Genomic DNA, 18,194 nt, shown 5'->3' with positions numbered 1-18,194 from the left:
TGTGGCGGCCGGAGAGGGGCGAGGCGCGGGGAACTCCGGGTAATGTAGTCCTGGCGCCTCGCTTCTTCCGCCGGGAGCTAGGGCCGCGAGAGCTGGGACTAGGTCCTAATCGGACCCAGAAAACCGTCTCCGGGGCTGCCGGGAGGTGTGGTTCTCGCCCCAAACTCTTCCCATTGTTCCTTTCGAGACGAGGGTACGCGTGAACTACCACTCCCAGGGTGCTGTGGGCTTCGGACCCTGGGAATCCCAGAGACACTGGGAAATGAAGTTCGCGACTGCAGGAGGCGTGGGGTGGGAAAGGGCCGCGGCAGAGGATTAGTCTCAGTTGGAGGCGCCACCCGTCTGCAGTTCTGCACAGCATCGAGGGAATGCTCGAGAGGCCGCAGCTTTGCGGTCCTTGTGCTCAAGGAGAGGAGGAGGGTGGCAGAAAGCTCAAGGAAAGGAGGAGGGTGGAGCACGCGTTCCTGGAGCCCTGGGCTGGGGGTCCCAGACTCATATTCTGCGCACCGTTGTTTGCTGTGAAAGGGGCTAATAACTTGGTTCCTCACAGCCTCCGCCAACAGGGCTTCCTGCTAAGTCAGCCTGGACTTCGTGGCCCTCGCGGGCCGCTACCTCTGAGGGAGAACAGGGACAACTGGAGATGAAGGTGGCCCCCCGCGCTGAACAGTGGAAGCACCGCCAGCAGGGGCCGCCACAGGACAAGGGGCAAGGCTCCCCTTCCTTCCCTCTCCCCAGCTCTCAGACTATAAAGTCTGGACTCCGCTTCTGGTCCTGAAAGGAGGGCACAGGAAACTCTTTATTTTGATGATGGAATCGCTAGTCCCCGCACAATTTTCACTCGTGCAAACTTCATTGCCCGCACCCCACACGGGCTCGCTGGCCCAGGCTTCTGGGGCCCGCGAGCATCTGGAAGAAGGCTTGCAGCGCCTTTTCTGCGGCGCTTCTTGGAGCTGGATTTTCTAGGCTGCCAATAGCTGTGGTGCTGGGTCAGAAACCTAGCCAGCCCGTCGGCCCGTCTTTCATTCTTTAATTGTATTGTCAGCTGAAGCCAAAGAAGCTACCAACCCCATCAGGTGGTTGAGGAAGGGGACCTACAGGGAGAGGTCGAGGCCCGGGACGGCCTCGAAGAAGAGGAGTAGAGGAAGGTGGAGCGAATGGTCCATCCAGGTGGGAGCTGGCTGGGCGAGTGGCCGCGCATGTGTGCCTGCATGGAGGCCAGGCTGGGGCAGCCGGCCTGGCACAGAGGGCAGCGGTATGGTGCGGCCCCATGCGTCCGCAGGTGCTTGGTCATGGCTGAGAAGTCCCGGGAGCGCTGGGGGCAGAGGCTACAGGAGAAGGGCTTCTCTCCTAGGGCAGGTGGAGGGGGAGGCCGGTAAAGAAAGAAGTGGGTGAAGGCTGGTGTAGGGGTTGATCTGGGCGATTGAGCAAAGGAACTGTGCTGGGAAGAGGACTTAGGAGCAGACAGACCAGAGTTTGGAAGGGAGCAGATAATTGCACTGGGTGGGGAGCCCATACCTGTGTGGACTCGGTAGTGCGTCTCCATCTGATGCTTGAGTGAGAACCTTTTTCCACAGACAGAACAAGAATAGGGCCGAGACCGAGCAGGTGGGGGTGGGGGAGGTTGTTGGTGAGCTGGGCCTGCTCTACTCACATGACCCACACAGGTTGCAAGTTCACCTGTGGGGTTAGAGAAGGCAAAGGAAGCAGGGCTGGAAATCCCAAAGCTGGACCACTGGTACTCCCAGAAAAGACTTTGGGAGCTACAGTGGGGCTGAGGTAAAATCGCCCTCACCCTACTCACCTGTGTGCCTCTGATCAGACTCTTTCATCTCCCCAGGGCTGAGCTTTGTGGGGCCCTGGGGGAGGAAACCTGGAGGGAGCAGAGTGAAGGAGGTGCTCTCCTCAGGCTGGACTCCTGGAGTCCCAGCCTAAGGAGAGAGAGACCATGTTACAGCATTTGTACAGGGTACTTCAGGGCTTACCTGCGGCATGACTGGAGTTGGCCAACTGTTTCTGGTTCCAGAGACCTTTCTCAGGGTTCAGGGACAATGGGATCCTGGGGATGGAGTGGGGAAGAGTTAGCCTTGGCAAAACCTGGGATCCTGGCCAGGCCCTTCCTGAAGAGGGAGATGTCATGAGTCCTCCTTAGGGTCTGGGCTTTGAATTCCCCTGTGGTGGAAGCTTCTTGTCCTATCACGAGCTCAGGAAATGTACAGTACAGATAAGAGATGTGGTGCCTTTCTACCCATCACTGCTGCCTATCCTGAGCCACTCCCTCCCAGCCAGGGAGGTCTTCCATTAGGCTCTTCACTCACCTCTGGTCCTGAGGCCAGACCTCCTGCCAGGCTCCAGTGATGGGGGTGCTATGGGAGAAGGGAGTGCCATATCTGGGTGGCAACAGCAGGATGCTCCACAGGGCGGGCTGGCCCTCCCCCAACCAAGGGGCCTCAGCCCACCAGGGCCTAGGAATGACGCTTGTTTGGAGGGAACCTGGTGGGGGAAGGGGGCAAGAGAACTCCCGCAGACCTTCCTCAGAGCCCCCTGGACTCTCTGTCACCCACATAATCCCGTCTTCCTTCCCATCTGTTCCCGCATGGCCATTAGGCGATTGCTTAAGTTTTTCCTTTGATCTCCTCTGCTTCCCCGCACCCTCCTTCATTGCCTCTGCTCTCTCAGAGCTGTCTTTTGGTGGCCTTTGCTCATGCAGTGCCTCTTGTTCTCTCCAACCAGCTCTAACAAATGTCTCTGGTCTCTGCTCTCCATGTCCCTCCAGTCCTCTCTCAGAGTCCTTTGTGGGTTTCTCTGGCTCCTCCTGATGTTCCTTGAGCCCTGGACCCAGTTCTCTAGCCCTGTCCCGTCGAGCCTTCTTGCATGCCTCTTCCAGAGACTGTACCCCCAAGGCTCTGGCCGCTTCCTCAAGGGGTCCGAGTTCCCCAGGCTGCAGTTCTACACTCTCCCCATAAACAAAGTACAGAAGCTGGGCAAAGGTGGAAGGGCTGATGCCTTTCATCAGAGCCCAGTGGCCCCTGCGGCCCAGCTGCTGGCTCACACCTGCCAAGACCAGGCTGTGGGCAGGGAATTCTTGGCTTCCCACAGTGATCAAGGTATCACACAGTGCTGGCCGGAGCCTGGCTGCTAGCCGTACCAGCCGATCAGAGCCATAGGGGCTAAGCAGTCTTGTCGTCGGGAACAGGGGCATTGTGCCTTGCCTGGGTACCAGTCTCAGAGGACCTGAAAGAAAGGCCACAGTGTGGGGTCCATGGTGGAAAGAGGAAAGAGGAACAGCATATTCTCAAGCCTGTGGAGGTGAGGGGAGAAAGAGTGAGTTGCTGGTTCAGAGCTCTTTGTGCCCTGAATGGAACAAATAAACTAACCCAAGAGAGGACCTGAGCTTATCCAGAATCATAATGGACCACAGGGTAGGGGTAAGGAGGGGGTTGGCAGGAGAATAGAAATTAGACCATATTCAGGACTTAGAGAGTAAGGACCAAGCAGTTAGTGACTGTATCAAATAGTGGGTTTAAGGCTAGTATATATGGGCCCTGCCAGTTGACAGTCTCTACTTAAAAAAGAGCAGATGCCGATACTTCTGCTACTCTAAGCCCTTCTACAAGGAAAGACCTTGGAGCAGGCCAGGCTTTCTTCTTTCCAGACAAAGAAATCACCGTAAGGCCCAGTCAGCCCTGGCAGTTAGGGATGGAGCAAGACACAGCTTCACAGGAGAGTTTTGAAAGCTAGTGTGACCCCCCAACCCCACCTTCACCCCATCACATGGAGCTGAGTAGTCTTGAGAGGCAGAAAGGACAGTAAGACTGAGGTCATTGCTGCAAGGCAGCATCAATTGATTATCCCCCTATGGCTGAAACTTCTAGAACATGTCCTCAGAGAAGGACCGAGAAGAGAGCCCCATCCAGTGGGTTGAGAGAGCAGAAGCCACAGAAGAGAAGGTTCTGATCAAGGATGGAGAGAGATTTTGGAGAAAGTTTTGACCTCTGAAGAAGCATGAGAAAGGAAAATGGGATCTGTATAGGGGGAGGCTATTTTCTTTCCAGATTTTAGGATAAGGAGATGGTTTAATTTTGTTTTTTATAAGCCCAAAGCAACGAGTAGAAAGATCCAATAAGGCAGAAATTCATCACATATCAAAACTACCACACTGACTTTTAAGAAGAGAACTGGGAACCCAGATACTAAGAGACAGATCTAAGTGTCTCAGTGCCTGGTAGGCAAATTCCTTAATGTGGAGTCACCATGAGTAAGGACCCTTGTGGGGAGGATTACTACTTCGACACCTCAGGGAGAAGGCTACAGGTTGGTAGGAAGGGGACAAAAAGCAGGGTGTAGTGGGAGGAAAGTCTCAGCTGGGGAGAAGCAACCACTCACCAGTTGTAGCTTCCTCCTGGACACCGCATGCTCTGAACTGCTGTTGGGGCTCCTGGGGCCCCCCTGGAGCTAGCCCCGCCCCTGACCTCACAGTCTTCCATTGGGTGTCCCAAGTATCAGTCTGCCACAGTCCCCCCAAGGGGGTGTGGCTTTATACCCCTGGCTCTGCTTTACCCCTCTAAGAAAGACCACCTCCTCTACTTCCAGATTCAAGACATTCTTCCTCCCTTGTCTCCATATTTCATTTGTGAACTTCTAGAGTCAAAGAAGTTCATGTGAAGGGGTGCCTGGCTTTGTTTGTAGAGCATGCAACTCTTGATCTTGGGGTTGTAGGTTCGAGCCCCATGCTGGGTGTAGAGATTACTTTAAAAGAATAAAAATCATGGGGTGCCTGGGTGGCTCAGTCAGTTAAGCGTCCACCTTCAGCTCAGATTGTCATCTCAGGGTCCTGAGATAGAGGTCCACGACACATCAAGCTCCATGATCAACCAGGAGTCTGCTTTTCCCTCTCCCTCTGCCCCCTCCCCTTCTCATGTGCTGTCTCGCACTCTCTGCCTGCTCTCTCAAATAAATAAATAAAAATCTTTTTTTAAAAAGTTCATCTCGCAGCAAGAACCTTGGAATAATTAGACCCACATTCAAGTCTCATCTCTGCTGTTTACTAATTGAGTCATGTTAGGCAAGTCACCTCTCTGAGCCTCAGTTACCTCATCCATGAAATAGGGATAACCTTTGCTTATCTCATTTGGAGGTGAGGGTGAAGATGAAATGACATGATGAATGTGAAAGTGGTTTGTCAGTACAATAGCATCATTCAAATAGAATTAGTTCTGAGAACTGTCAGCTCTAGCAGCTAGAAGCTGTTTCTACTACTTCAGAAGTAAAAAGGACTGAAACATCGGGATTCCAAGGAGAGAGTGAAAGAGGGCCAAAAGCATGCCTGTCCTTCCTCTCCCTGACTTTTAGTACTAGGAAGCCTGACTACTCTGTGGAAATGACCCTGTCATCTGGGCCACCACTGGGGACTGAATGTACAAGTGACTCAGATTCTCCCATCAACTTCTGAAGGGGGCAACCCCAGGAAGGGCCCGCGGTGGTCTTCGAAGAGAAAACTCCCTTTTCTTGGGTTGATGACAAATGACATTTCTCTGAAATCAGAACTCTGGGGTTTCTTTCACTTCCTGTCAAAAGGGTCAAGCTCTCAGGAGATTTCCCCTGTTTTCACACTTTAGTACTCCTTAACCTGGGGAAAGGATGAGGTCTGAGAGACTCATTTCTTTTTCTGTTTTTTATTATTCTGTTATCCCTCATCCTATGGCTTTTTTATTCATTCAACAAATGTAGAGAAATCATTTGTGATATGTGCCTGGTATATCATATATGCCCAATAAGTAACTGGAAGATAAACAAATTAGGCATTGGTAGGCTGCTCTGGTGACCTGACAAAGTCTGGTTCACCCTAGGCTTTTTCTCCCTTAGATCCTAGTCCCCTCCTAGACCCAAATATTATGTCCCTAAACTCCTGTTTCTCCCTTTGGCTCCAGGACCCCAAAATGTTCAGACAGCCTTCTGCTTTCTCCCTCCAGACCTAACATGCCTTCCCCATCTACCTCTCATTCTAGCTTGGGTATATGCAGATGTTAACCCTTCCTAGATCAGACAGGGTGTGCCAGTGGGTGGGGCTGGTGGAGGGGCAATCATAGGGTGGGGGGAGAGGGGAAGATGACTCAGAGCGAAAGGGAAAATGCAAATGGACAGGTTGTATTCATGTGCTACTCTGAACGTTAAATATTTTCCATTTCTGAGCTTTCTAACTCCTCATACCACCACACCCAGGGACTCATTAAACACCCATATAAAAGACACTTGGCCTGGACATATAAAAGCACCAATTCCTGATATGTAGGTGTACAGAGAAAAACGTTCTTCAACACAGTAATACAGCCCTGGAGATATGGAATAAGTGGGGGAAAACCATGAGAGAGAAACCCCAAGTGCAGAAGAAAAGGTACAGGGGTCTGGAAGATTACAGCATCACCCAGTGGCCTTGCCTCGCAACCCTACTTCATGTAGGGAGCCTGTGACTCAGCTCCCCCACTGGTAGGATTTGCTCATTGATGATCAAGAATGTTAGAGATTGTGCTCAAAGGGCAGCATCCTCTATAAGCCAAGTATAGTTGACAGGGAGTGTCAGCAGGCTTTCAGGAAACCTAATACGGAGGAGAAGGGCAAGGGGACTCCCCATTCAGTGAACAAAAGCCCCCAAGAATGGGAAACCCCATTTTGCCTCCTACCTGGTGTCTACCCCACTTAAGGATATCCTTTTAAAGACCACCCCTTAGAGGTATCTCCAGGGACCTCTAGCCTCAGCCCTCAGGCTGGTGCCACTCTAGGCCCTTCTCTCTCCCTAAGTTCTTGACTACACAGCCCAAACCATCTTGCATTGAGCAGTGACAGCAGAAGCACGAGCAAATAGTACTTTGACTTGGAAGGGTAGGGAAAGTGATAACTCTATTCTTAAAAAGTCTTCCATCACAATCTCAAAAACCTTGTCCACCTTCTACTTCCCAGGCTGACTCTGTAGGAATCCCCTGCAGTTGTCTCCTGGGGTGGACCCAGGAAACCATTGGTTCTGGGACACAAACCCCATCCTGGGATAGGGTAGAGTGGGTAGGAGAGATTAGGTGAGACATAACCGGAAGGACGTATGTGGGGAGAAAAAGGTATGATTTTTGCCTCTCAGTCCCAATACTTATATTATTAATTAAAGTTTAAAGTCTGCTATTTTAAAATTCTAGTTGATAGGCATGACCTTCAATAATAAATTCTAATTCTAATTCAATAATAAATTCTAATTGATAGTCATGACCTTCAATAGAAATGATAGGCATGCTCCTTCATATGCCCCTGTAGGTACAGCCCGGCTTGATATAAAAATATCAACACAGCAATACAAGTATGGATTCTCTTTAAATATAATTAAAACTAAACCATCAGAATAGGCCAATTGGAGACATGATTATTTGTTTTATGAAAAATATTTCCCTTTATCACACTTATTTTAAATACTAAGTATTCCAAAGCCAAGTTAAACAAGATTCAATTTAGAAAAATTATATGAACTTTCCCTTTTTCCAGGAACACATCTCTTTCTTCAAATTAAGGTGGTTAAATTCCCCCACAGTATTTTATGCAGATGAAGGCCAATTATCCAAATCTTACATAAACTTTCAAATGCCCACTCTTTCTAGTTAAGTACATCCAACACATACCAGAGAAGAGACAACGCGGAGTAAATTAGTTTCTTTCTTCCCTTAAATCTATGTTTCATATAACTCAAGAACCAGTGTAATCATAGCCATGTGAACTGTACCTAGGTCATAGAAACCTTATCCTAACATATCTTTTGTGGATCAAGTGGAAAAAGAACTAGACTAGAAGTTTAAAAAGAAAGTTTAGGTTCCACTGCATCTTCTCTGTAGGTGGCCTTTTTCTCCAGCCCTAATATGGGGCTAACTCTTCTGAGATCCTCAGTTTGCTCAGTGGGGCTGTTTTCAAGACCAGTACTGAATGCCAGTATTGCATGAAACCTACTCTGACCCCCTCTGGCTGTGTCCCCCCACCTTGGGTCAAGGATCCAAGGGCATCTAGGAAAGGCCCACCTGGAACATGTTTCCCCCAGTTCTAGGCTGTGCTTTGGGAGCTTAGAACCCTGGACTTCCTCTCCTAAATGGCCCATTTCCAGGACCTACACAGCCCTTAACCCCAGGTCTATACTCAGGAGGATTAAATGTATCACCAATGTACACACTCCAGGCCTTGATTTTGTGTGAAGGGCAGGTATACTGAGCTCAGACATGCAGGCTAATATGTCTTGAAATGTGTGCCAACACCAGGTGTGGGAAGAAAAGGGGAATCTTCATTTCTAGTCTGGCCTAGGCCCCACAGGTAATACAGGAACCTGCTTAATTCCAGTGGTTCTTAATGTCATGGTTAAGGGGATTACCATCCTTTTAAACATTTTAAGCCACAGAATCAACTCTTTACACCAGAAAATTATAGATACTCATACCATTGTATATGTGAATGATAAGGGATTCACAGACTGAAGCCAGTCCCTGGACAGGTTAAATACTCCTTGTTTATCCTTGCGGCTGCTTTGCATGCTCCCCTCCAAACAACATGCATACAGTTTTTCTTGTGATTTCCAAGAGCTCAAAAACCCTTTTAATCTACTCATAGACCACTCCCTTGTATCCCCCATCCAAGGTTTAAGAACTCTGGGTGTACATGAAAGCACTCTGAAAGCTCTAATACCATGTATAATTTGAACAGCCGAGTGAAATTAGATATCAACACCCTGTCCAATAAGAATGAAAAATTTTCTGTAAAGACAACCTGGGTGATTTCTTAAGGAGCAGGATATCTCACACACCTCTTCCTGTGCTCCAATAGAACGTCCATCTTCCCTATGCATCTGGCCCTATTCTCACTGCCTGATACCTTTTCGGAATGATCAGAGTTTGGGAGAGAGTGGACCCAAAGGCCTAACATGAACCAATCCTGTTTTTTTCTAGAGTCACACACCAGTAATATTCCGTGGAGGGCAAACAACCTCTGAGATTCAGAAACTCCCTCCTCAAGAACCTCCTGAAGACCTTGGGCCTAACCTCTTGGTCAGGCTGTCTAACCTGGACCCAATACTGGAAAATCTGTGCCTCAACCTGGAGTCCAGCAACCCCTCCCAAAAGCCTTGCAGCCACATGTTCTTAGCACAGCCTGGATGCAATGGCCATCGACAACTTCCCATTGGGCTTTCAACCTTGGCAACTCTCACTCTCAGCCCAAGCTGGATCCTAAGACCCCAGAAAATCTCTCAAGTCACACAAGTTTCATCTTTGGCCCAGTGACTCCCAATAACCTCTGGAGAGTCGCCAGGCCTCTCTTTCCAGTCGCCAGATTCAGACTCAGTCCAGAGCCCTCAGACAACGTCCCACAGTTCAGAGGCTATACCTCAGGGCCAGTGATGCCATGCAGAGCTCCGAGGGCCTCCCAACAGCCCCCCAAATACGACTTCCAAGTCAAGTTAGCCTCAGGGACCATGGACCAACTCAGGACATGTTGGCTTGGCCTCCAAAGGTGCCCGGGAGGTCCCATTGCCAGCCTCACCAGGGCAAAGGGAGTCCCCACGGATTAAAGCCCTCAACCCTCACAACAACCACTCAAGCCCTCATACCCCAGGTTGGCCTGGACCAGTCCCAAGCCTTAAAAAGTGTAAGAAAAACCACGGCACTCACCCACTTGGACCCTGTTCCTCTTCCCACAGTCTCACATACACTGAGGGCGGCACAAGCTCGAGTGGCCGTTAGAAAGTGGCGAGTGTCGCGAGGCCCGGAGCTCGAGGCCTGGGCGCGTGCACAGCTTGCCTGTCGCGCCTGGATTCCGAGGCGGACGCTGATTGGCTGCAGCGCTGGCCGCTTCCTGCTGAGCATGCTCAACATTCTAGGAGGCACCTAGGATAGCTCCACTTGCTCGCTCCCGCCTCGCGCCCACCCCTGATTGGCTGCGGAGCCAATCACTCCGCTGACTCTGAGGTGTGGCAGGGCGGTGGAGCCTGATTGGTCCGTGGACTTGGGTCAGGTCTCTAACGCTGAGCCGTTACCCTCCAGCTCGCCCCCCTCCCCTGCTGAGTAGCTGTGTCACCCTCTCTGTGAAAGCACTGGGCCCTGAACCTCCTTCGCCTCAACAGTCTTGGAAGCTTCCTCTGCAAGGGCTCGGGATACCACCGCTTCCTGCTTCTGTCTTGCCACCCTGCTTAGCCCTCGTTGCAAAGCTTTTCACGTCTCTCTCAACCCCTGACAGTCTATGAAGTGTGTGTCTCTGATGGTTGGGAGGCCCTCAAGTGCCTGCCAGGCTTCGGGGTGCCTGTAGGCAGCTTCCCTTTCCCGCCTCTTGCCCTGCCCACCACTGATTGGTTGCAGAACGCACCATGCCTCACCGGAAGTAAGGGGGGAGCAAGGAAAGCATTAGAAGGGGTACTGCCTTGACCTGTGATTGGTCTAGATGATCGCGCTTCAAATGCTCCTTGCCTGAGCCATGGTTAACTGCGCACTTCACGTTCTAGCCGTCTCCCTTCTCACACACACATACCACACCGCAGAGAGAATGACCCATTGCTCTGCCCCGCCATTAATTGGCCAGGGCTAAGAGCTTAGCCAGCTGGCTTTCTGTCCATGCAGGGTTTTGGCGTTGACAGGCGGCGAGCTCGCACCGCGCGAGTCTGTGAGCTGATACTGCCTCTCCGGTTCCACCAGCCCGGCTGCGGTTGCACTGCTGATTGGCTGGCCCCACTCTCTTCTAAGTGGCTTAGCTTTGGGTCCGCGCTCGGACACATCCAATGAGGAGCTAGGGCGCTTTAAGGAGGCGGGCATTGCTCGACCGCTTCCACTTCTGATTGGTCTAGGGGCTTGCTTCTTTTCTTTTGATTGATTAGAGGACCAGGAGGCGGGAGCCCAGTCCAACGGTTTCAGGCGGCAGTTGGATTTCAGTCCCTGTGCTTGGTGGAGTGTTGTCTGGCGCCCACCTCCCCGCAGCTGGCTGAGGAGCTGGGGACGAAGGAAGGGCGCAGGAGGACCCTCCTGAGGAGGGGCTGGGATAGTAGCTGCTGCCAGAAGTCAGGACGGAGACCGACTAAGGCGAGTGGCGGGTGGGAGTAAACCCCTAAAAAAGCTGGAGAAGACAGGTGCTGTAGCAATAGTAACAACAGCCCCCGATCGCTGAACCCTTTCTGGGTGCCGTGTTGTGTGCGTCATCTCATCGACGTCTGCTAAATAACCCTGCGAGGGAGCTGATTACTCTGCTGGTTAACTTCTGAGTCTCACTTGGCTCACGTCGCAGGGCGAGCATGGGTGTTGCTGGGATTCTGACCTTGTTCTGGTGAGAGTCCGGCATTTGAGCTACACTGTGGTTAAGTAGGGTTGATCTTGTAGATGTGGGGTGGGGCTTGATGTCATCACGTGGCCCTGGTTTCTCAACTACAAATGAAGGTGGATATTTTGGTTTTTGTTTGTTTGTTTGGTTTGGGTTTTGTTTTTTTTTTTAAAGATTTTATTTACTTGAGAGAGAGAGACAGCGAGAGAGAGCATGAGAGGTGAGAAGGTCAGAGGGCGAAGCAGACTCCCCATGGAGCTGGGAGCCGACCTGAGCTGAAGGCAGTTGCTCAACCAACCGAACCACCCAGGTGCCCGGTTTTTGGTTTTAGGTTTGGACTTGAATCTGATCCTGAAGGCTTCACTACGTGCATGTTTTCAAGTCCTCAAACTTTGGGGCAAATGCATTTGCATTCTAGGAAAGGATATTTTAAAAATTGTCCTAATATCTTTGCCACTTACACTGAACCAAGCCAGTTTTAAGTGCTTTACATGTATGGAACTCTTATTTTTTTTTTTTTGACACATTAACATTCTTAGTTTATTAATCCTCTCATGAAAAATCTGCACAATCACCAAAGATAAAGCCACTGCAGCATCTTTACTCCTTCTGTTGTCCAATCTCCAGCTCACTTTTTGCCAGCACCAACATTGGCTTTCGCAGTCCCCCTGACTTTCTTCATTCTGTTCTTGCGTTCTTTTCGCTGTTTTCTTGAGGTCTTTTTCTTCTCATACAGACCATGTCTTGCAAGTCTATGTTTGGGTTCATTTTTCTTTGCATAATCCAAGGAATCATAAATCATGCCAAAGCCAGTTGTCTTGCCACCACCAAAATGGGTTCTGAATCCAAATACAAATATGACATCTGGTGTGGTCTTGTACATTTTGGCTAGTTTTTCCCGAATTTCTGTCTTAGGTACTGTTGCCTTTCCAGGATGAAGGACATCAATAACCATTTGTTTGCGCTGAAGTAGTCGGTTGGTCATGAACTTCCTGGTCCGGATACTTACTGTGTCGTTCATGATGGCCGCCGAGCTTCAAGCAGCCGGAGCGGAAAAGAGACCCACTCTCCGCCGGCCAATCATATCAATCTGTATGGAACTCTTATAACAAGCTCTATTGGACATTTATTGATATTATTCTCACTTCACAGATAAATGAATTGAGGTTGGGAGAAGAAATTGATTTCCCTGAGACCTCACCAGGGCTAATTGTCAGAGCTGGAATTTGAACAAGGCCTGTTGCAGCCTGACTCCAGAGCCTAAACTCCTAACTCTTGGTATATACTGCTACAGGGTGCAGAGTGTGGCACATGTGGTCCTGGGAAATCCTCATAGCCACTTCAGGGTTAGGAATGGTGACAACACCCAGTGGAGCTGACAACCAAGGCTCACAGAGCTGAAGACACTCATCTCATCCCACAGAGCTGGTCTGTGGCTAAGCAAGGAGTAGAATGAATATCACATAACCTTCTGAATTAAACTCATATGCTTAATCAGTCTTAACAGTACTCTCTTCCCATTTGGCAGATGAAGAAACTAAGGTCCTGAGGAGAAATCAGAGCTGGAATTCAGACCCAGGTCTATCAGACCCAAGAGATTACCCCCCTGAACCACATTGCCTCTAGGAAGTAACTGTCTGGTAGATCTGGGTTGGATCAGGTGAGGAGTCCTCTCACCCAGCCAACCTCTTGTCTATGAACAGTGAGTTCATCTTGTCCCAATGTTGGCCCTTAATGTGGTTGGGTGTTTTTCACAGCCCCAGAAGTTTGGCACGTGGAGGGGGGGGCTTCTCACTGAGAGGCTCTAGTCATATATGTTACAATTTCAGTCATTTTTATGGGCAGGACAAGGTGGAAAGCATTCTACATGCATCATCTCATGAAGCCCTAGAGCAATTCTAGAACATAAGGATTATTACTGTACCCATTTTACAGGTGAAGAAACTGAGACCTGGGGAGGGGTGTAACATTTTCATGTTTACTGAGCTAGTGAAAGGTGGAGCCTAGATGGGAACCCAGAGAACCTGATTTTAGAGTCCTCAAATCTAGCTACCTAGCATGTGCAGGCATAAGAAGATGAAGTGAGGGACTTCAGATTCATAGACTAGGAAGGGTTGTCAACTTGGTTCTGGGGGTTGGACTATAATATTAGAAGAGTCAAATGAGAGGGGTAGAGAAATAACTATTGCTTGTTGAGCAACATCCCCACTCCAGACTCTGTGTTAACTAAGCAATATATGTTGAGAAGCAGGGAGCTTTGTGGGTAAGAAATTTGATACTGGATCCAAATTGCCTGGATTCCTATCCTAGCCCTGCTACTTTCTAGTTGTGAGAGCTTTAGCAAGTTACTTAACCTCTCATGGCCTTAATTTCTTCACCTGTAAAATGGGGATAATGACACCTTTCAGGACTGCTGAGAGGAGACCATGAACTAATGGAACAATGGCAACTCTCTTTTTCTCCAGTGCCTTGAAACTGAGTTGCTTTCTACCAATCACCATCACCCCTCCTTGACTTTGGCATAAACACTGAAAATTAAGGCCATTATTTGCAATGGAAAATTCTGGGGGAGGTGTGTTCCCAGAAGAGATAGCAAGTGCAAAGGCCCTGAGACAGGAGTGAATAGTATGTTTGAGATACAGCAAGAAGTCTAGCTAGAGTTAGGCAGATGACTAAGACTCAGGAGTGCAGTTCAACTGCACAGGTGTTTGATTAAAAAACGACCCTGTACTTCCTGCTTGTTAGAGCATAAAAGACTTTTCCCCAAGCTTTGATCTCTGGAGAAACCCAAAGCCATGATTACTTTTGAGGTTTCAGGATCCAAGGTTGCTCAGGAATTTAGGGATGAAGCTTAGAACTCAAGCCTTCTTGATGTCCATCCAGGGCTTGTGTGTGGAGATCAGGAGACTTGCATTCACTCAAATATTTACTGAACTCCCAACAGCATACACCATCTGTGCTGAGCCCTGGGGAAGACTCAAATCTTTAGATTCAAAGATGAACCTTCTAAAAAGGAATAATACAACCTCAAAACATATCCTTCCAGAATCAAGTGAAAAGTGTAACAACAAAAGCCCATAAGGGGCACTTAAACCAGGCGTGGGAGGAGGAGAAGGGTGAGCAAAGACTTTCCAGAGAAGGTAGTGGTACCCGAGTATATATTTTTGGAGTACTTGTTATGTGTTCGGCATGGTTCTAAGTACAAATGGCAAGCATGAAGAGACCAAATGTATGTGTACTTGGGCTGCTGTAACAAAATAACACAGATGGGGGGTAGTTTAAACAGCAGAAATTTATTTCTCACAGTTCTGGAGGCTGGAAGTCCAAGATCAAGTGGCCAGTGAGTTGGCCTCTCTCCTTGGCTTGCAGATGGTGGCCTTCTCACTGGGCCCTTCATGGTCTTTCCCCTGTGCATACACACTCCTTGTATCTTTTTCTCTTCTTAAAAGGTACCATAGGCTGAATGTCTGTGTCAGTTCATATATTGAAACCTGATCCCCACTATGCTGATATTTGGAGATGGGGGGGGGGGTTAGGTCATAAGGATTGAGTCTTTATGAATAGCATTAGCGCCTTTATATAAAGACCCCAGAGAACTCCTTTGCTCCTTCCACCATGTGATGTTAGGGTAAGAAGACAGCTATCTATGAACCAGAAGGTAGGTTATCTCCAGATACCAAATCTTCCAGTGCCTTGATCAGGGACATCCCAACCTCCAGAACTGTGAGCTCGAGAAAAATAGATTTCAGTTGTTTGTAAGTTGCACAGTCCATGTTGTTCTACTATAGCAGCCTGAGCGGACTGAGAAATGATACTAGTCCTATTGGATTAGGGCCCTCCCTACTCTTCTGACCTCATTTCACCTTAACTCCCCCCTTCAAGGCCCTATCTCCAAATACAGCCACATTGTGGGTTAGGGCTCTTCCACATATGAATTCTGGAGGGGACACAATTTAGGCATACAGAGTATCTACTGCTACCCGTCTGGTAGTGAGATGCAGATTATTTACTTCAGGGCGAGGGAACAGAGCAGAATGGTTAAGATGTTAGCTCTGGAACCAGACTGACAGGTTTGTGTCCTGCTGTACCACTCCTCAACCGTGTGAACTGGAGCAAGTTTCTTCTCCTTTCTGTGCCTGGAGAAAATCATATGAACAGACATCATGAAGTTCTTAGAACAGCCCAGGGCACAGAGCCAGGGGTGATTTAAATGTTAGCTATTGTTACTAGTTGCAAGTAAACTTAAAACTATGCTACAGTCTCTGAAGGAAAATCACGAGGTAGATACTTGAAGAAAGGAAAACAGAACTCTAACCTGGTCAGGCTTTTCCTCCTCCTTCCTGGAGGAGGTGATGCTTATATTAATATTTTACAAGTAAATTACTCACTAACCTGACTAGGAGAGGGGTGAGTCTTCCAGGCAGTAGGAAAATCGGTTCCAGAGCTCTGGGGTGGGAGGAAGCATAACCCTGAAGTCCACTGTTGGAATGGAGAGAGCAAAGTGGGGAGGAGCATGGGGGAGCCGGGGGCAGTGAGGCTGGGTGTGGTGGGGAGGGCCTGGCCTGGTAGGCCATGCTGGGGAGTGTTGGCATTTCCTAAGAACATGCAAAGTCACAGAAAGAGGTATTTTTTTTTATAGAGAATAGTTTAAAAAACCCTTTCTGGGAACCCTATGAGCACGGCCATGTGAACACGCTGGGGCTGGCCTGCTGTAGACACATGGCCCAATGAGAGCCATTAACCCAGCTACCTACACCCACTGCCAGCCAGCCATACATGTGAGGGGAACCACCCTAGACCAAACAGCCCCCAGTTACCCCACTAGCTGACTGCAACTGCAAGAGTCAGCCCAGGTGAGACCCACAGAACTGCCTGGCTGGGCTCAGCCGCAATGGTCCCAAAGAATCAGGAGCTAAAAAATAATTTTAAGTCATTGTGTTTGGGGTGGTTTAAAAAGCTAATTGGCAGGGGCGCCTGGGTGGCTCAGTGGGTTAAGCCTCTGCCTTCGGCTCAGGTCATGATCTCAGGGTCCTGGGATCGAGCCCCGCATCGGGCTCTCTGCTCAGCAGGGAGCCTGCTTCCCTCTCTCTCTCTCTCTGCCTGCCTCTCTGTCTACTTGTGATCTCTCTCTGTCAAATAAATAAATAAAATCTTAAAAAAAAAAAAAACAACTAATTGGCATGGACCAGAGTAGTTTCTAGGAAACAGATATCACTGGCCTTGATTCTGGATCTTGAAAGTTGAAAAATTTCAGGGCACCTGGGTGGCTCAGTTAAGCATCTTTGGTTCAGGTCATGATCCCAGGGTCCTGGGATCGAGCCCCACATCAGGCTCCCTACTCAGTGGGGAGTCTGCTTCTCTTTCTCCCTCTGCCCCTCCTGCTTGCTCTCTCTCTCTCAAATAAAATCTTTTTTAAAAAAGTTGAAAAATTCCTTCATTTCCAAACTTGTTCAAATTTTGGAATGAATTTTTATGAGATGAACTTTAATGCCAGGGATCTTTCTGATCATTTTTTTTTTTCCTGCAGTAGGACTGGAAGCAGCTCTTCAAAAAACAAAAACAAAAAACAAAACAAAAAAACAACACTTGCTCTGTTTTGCATCTTTCTATTTCCATTTGCAGAGCATCAGAAAAGGCAGTCAAGGGAGAAATGATTCATATTTTCAATACATCTCTTACTTGGGCTAAATGGTATGTTTCTAGCTGGGCTCAAGAAGGTGCTGGAGGTGGCCAGCTACAACGTGGAGAACAGTAACGGCCACCTGCTGGTCACAGTCCTGGGGAAACAGGAACAAAGCCCTGGGATCTGGGGAGAAGCCACTTGCAGTGTTCCTCCAGCGCCCCCTACTGACAAGGTCTAACCTTAGGCCAACTGATAAATTTTGAAATTAAGACACAATAAATGGATAACTGGCCCAGTGAGTGATGGGGTCCCCAAATGCTAATAAAAACGACAGCCATGATAATAGCTAACACTGAATTCTCAGTACTTTTTTTGTGTCATTTATCTCTGAATCATCAGGAGAAGGCTTATGGGGCGAGAGGATAGTGGTCCTTTCTGCTCCCAGGGTCTGTTCATCTTTCCCTAGGCTCAGAGCCTGAGTCTGCTCTGGGTAACCAACGTTTTCCTGCTGGCCAGATCCATTGGGCAGCGCTGAATCCATCTCTGCTCCAAGGCAGGCACGTGCTGCAGAGATGGGCAGTCTGAGCTCCCTCCAACCCCCACACATGGTGATGTGACAATGGACAATGGGAAATAATCCAGAAGAGGGACTTTGCCATTTAGGGAAACTCAGACCTAGACAGGATATAGATGTGGTGCTGAAATGGCTTGCCTCTCCTCCCTGTTCGTTTTTAAATCTTTTTACATTTTCTTTTCCTCCCTAGCACTTACATCCTCTGACATGTATATTTCCCTTCTTGGTGTTCTTGATCTCCTCTTTCAAAAGGTCAGCTTTTATAAGGGAGAGATTGAGGTCTGATTTGTTCCCTGCTGGGTCCCCAGATCTAGACCAGTGCCCGGTGCATGCCCATGTTAGGCAAGCAATAAATACTTGAATGTTTGAATGAGTCATTATGTTACTGGAAAGACATTCACAATCTTACCACCCAGAATGAGGGCAGATGCAACTTGTCTCATCAACATAGCTTCCTGGGCCCCCTGGTCGGTGCCTGGGCCCCCTGGGCCCTGGGGCTTAAGGGATCAGTGACATTGGCTGCATAAGACTGGTTCTCACCAGAGTAGCTCAGTCTGTTAAGCATTGGCAGCACCATCTCGGGCTCCCTGCTCGGTGGGGAGCCCACTTCTCCCATCTGCCCCTTCCTCCCCAACTCGTGCTCTCCCTCTCTCTCTTTCTCAAAAATCTTTAAGAAAAAATTGG

The 18,194-nt window shown here is 49.0% G+C and overlaps 1 protein-coding gene, 1 long non-coding RNA gene and 1 pseudogene across 8 annotated transcripts; 1 reads left to right on the top strand and 2 right to left on the bottom strand.

Annotated features, from left to right (window-relative positions):
- Positions 1-766: 766 nt before the first annotated feature.
- On the bottom strand, positions 767-10,721 carry ZBTB32 (zinc finger and BTB domain containing 32). Of its 6 annotated transcripts, XM_082708749.1 has the most exons (8): positions 10,534-10,714; positions 9,681-9,864; positions 3,052-3,298; positions 2,316-2,490; positions 1,983-2,056; positions 1,802-1,870; positions 1,516-1,677; positions 767-1,347 (listed from the first exon to the last, which is right to left on the bottom strand). In XM_082708749.1, the coding sequence occupies exons 3-8, from the start codon at positions 3,197-3,199 to the stop codon at positions 1,070-1,072; spliced, it is 906 nt and encodes a 301-aa protein (XP_082564875.1). In that variant the 5' UTR covers positions 3,200-3,298; positions 9,681-9,864; positions 10,534-10,714; the 3' UTR covers positions 767-1,069. The 6 variants fall into 6 exon arrangements, with proteins under 6 accessions (XP_082564875.1, XP_082564872.1, XP_082564876.1 ...); XM_082708746.1 differs by having other exon boundaries at positions 2,316-3,298; positions 10,534-10,721; XM_082708750.1 differs by lacking the exons at positions 3,052-3,298; positions 9,681-9,864 and having other exon boundaries at positions 10,534-10,710.
- A 175-nt stretch (positions 10,722-10,896) lies between these two features.
- Positions 10,897-12,817, top strand: LOC309852365. The gene is made up of 2 exons (XR_014305186.1): positions 10,897-11,319; positions 12,466-12,817. It is a non-coding gene; the product is annotated as an uncharacterized lncRNA (long non-coding RNA).
- On the bottom strand, positions 11,895-12,363 carry LOC309852363 (small ribosomal subunit protein eS24 pseudogene; annotated as a pseudogene). The gene has a single exon. The product of its transcript is annotated as a small ribosomal subunit protein eS24 pseudogene (transcript).
- Positions 12,818-18,194: the final 5,377 nt, after the last annotated feature.

Source organism: Mustela nivalis (assembly GCF_964662115.1).
Source record: "Mustela nivalis genome assembly, chromosome: 18".
Taxonomy (NCBI): domain Eukaryota; kingdom Metazoa; phylum Chordata; class Mammalia; order Carnivora; family Mustelidae; genus Mustela; species Mustela nivalis.
Note: the sequence above shows the minus strand (reverse complement) of the source record. Positions and strands in the feature narration are given on the sequence as shown.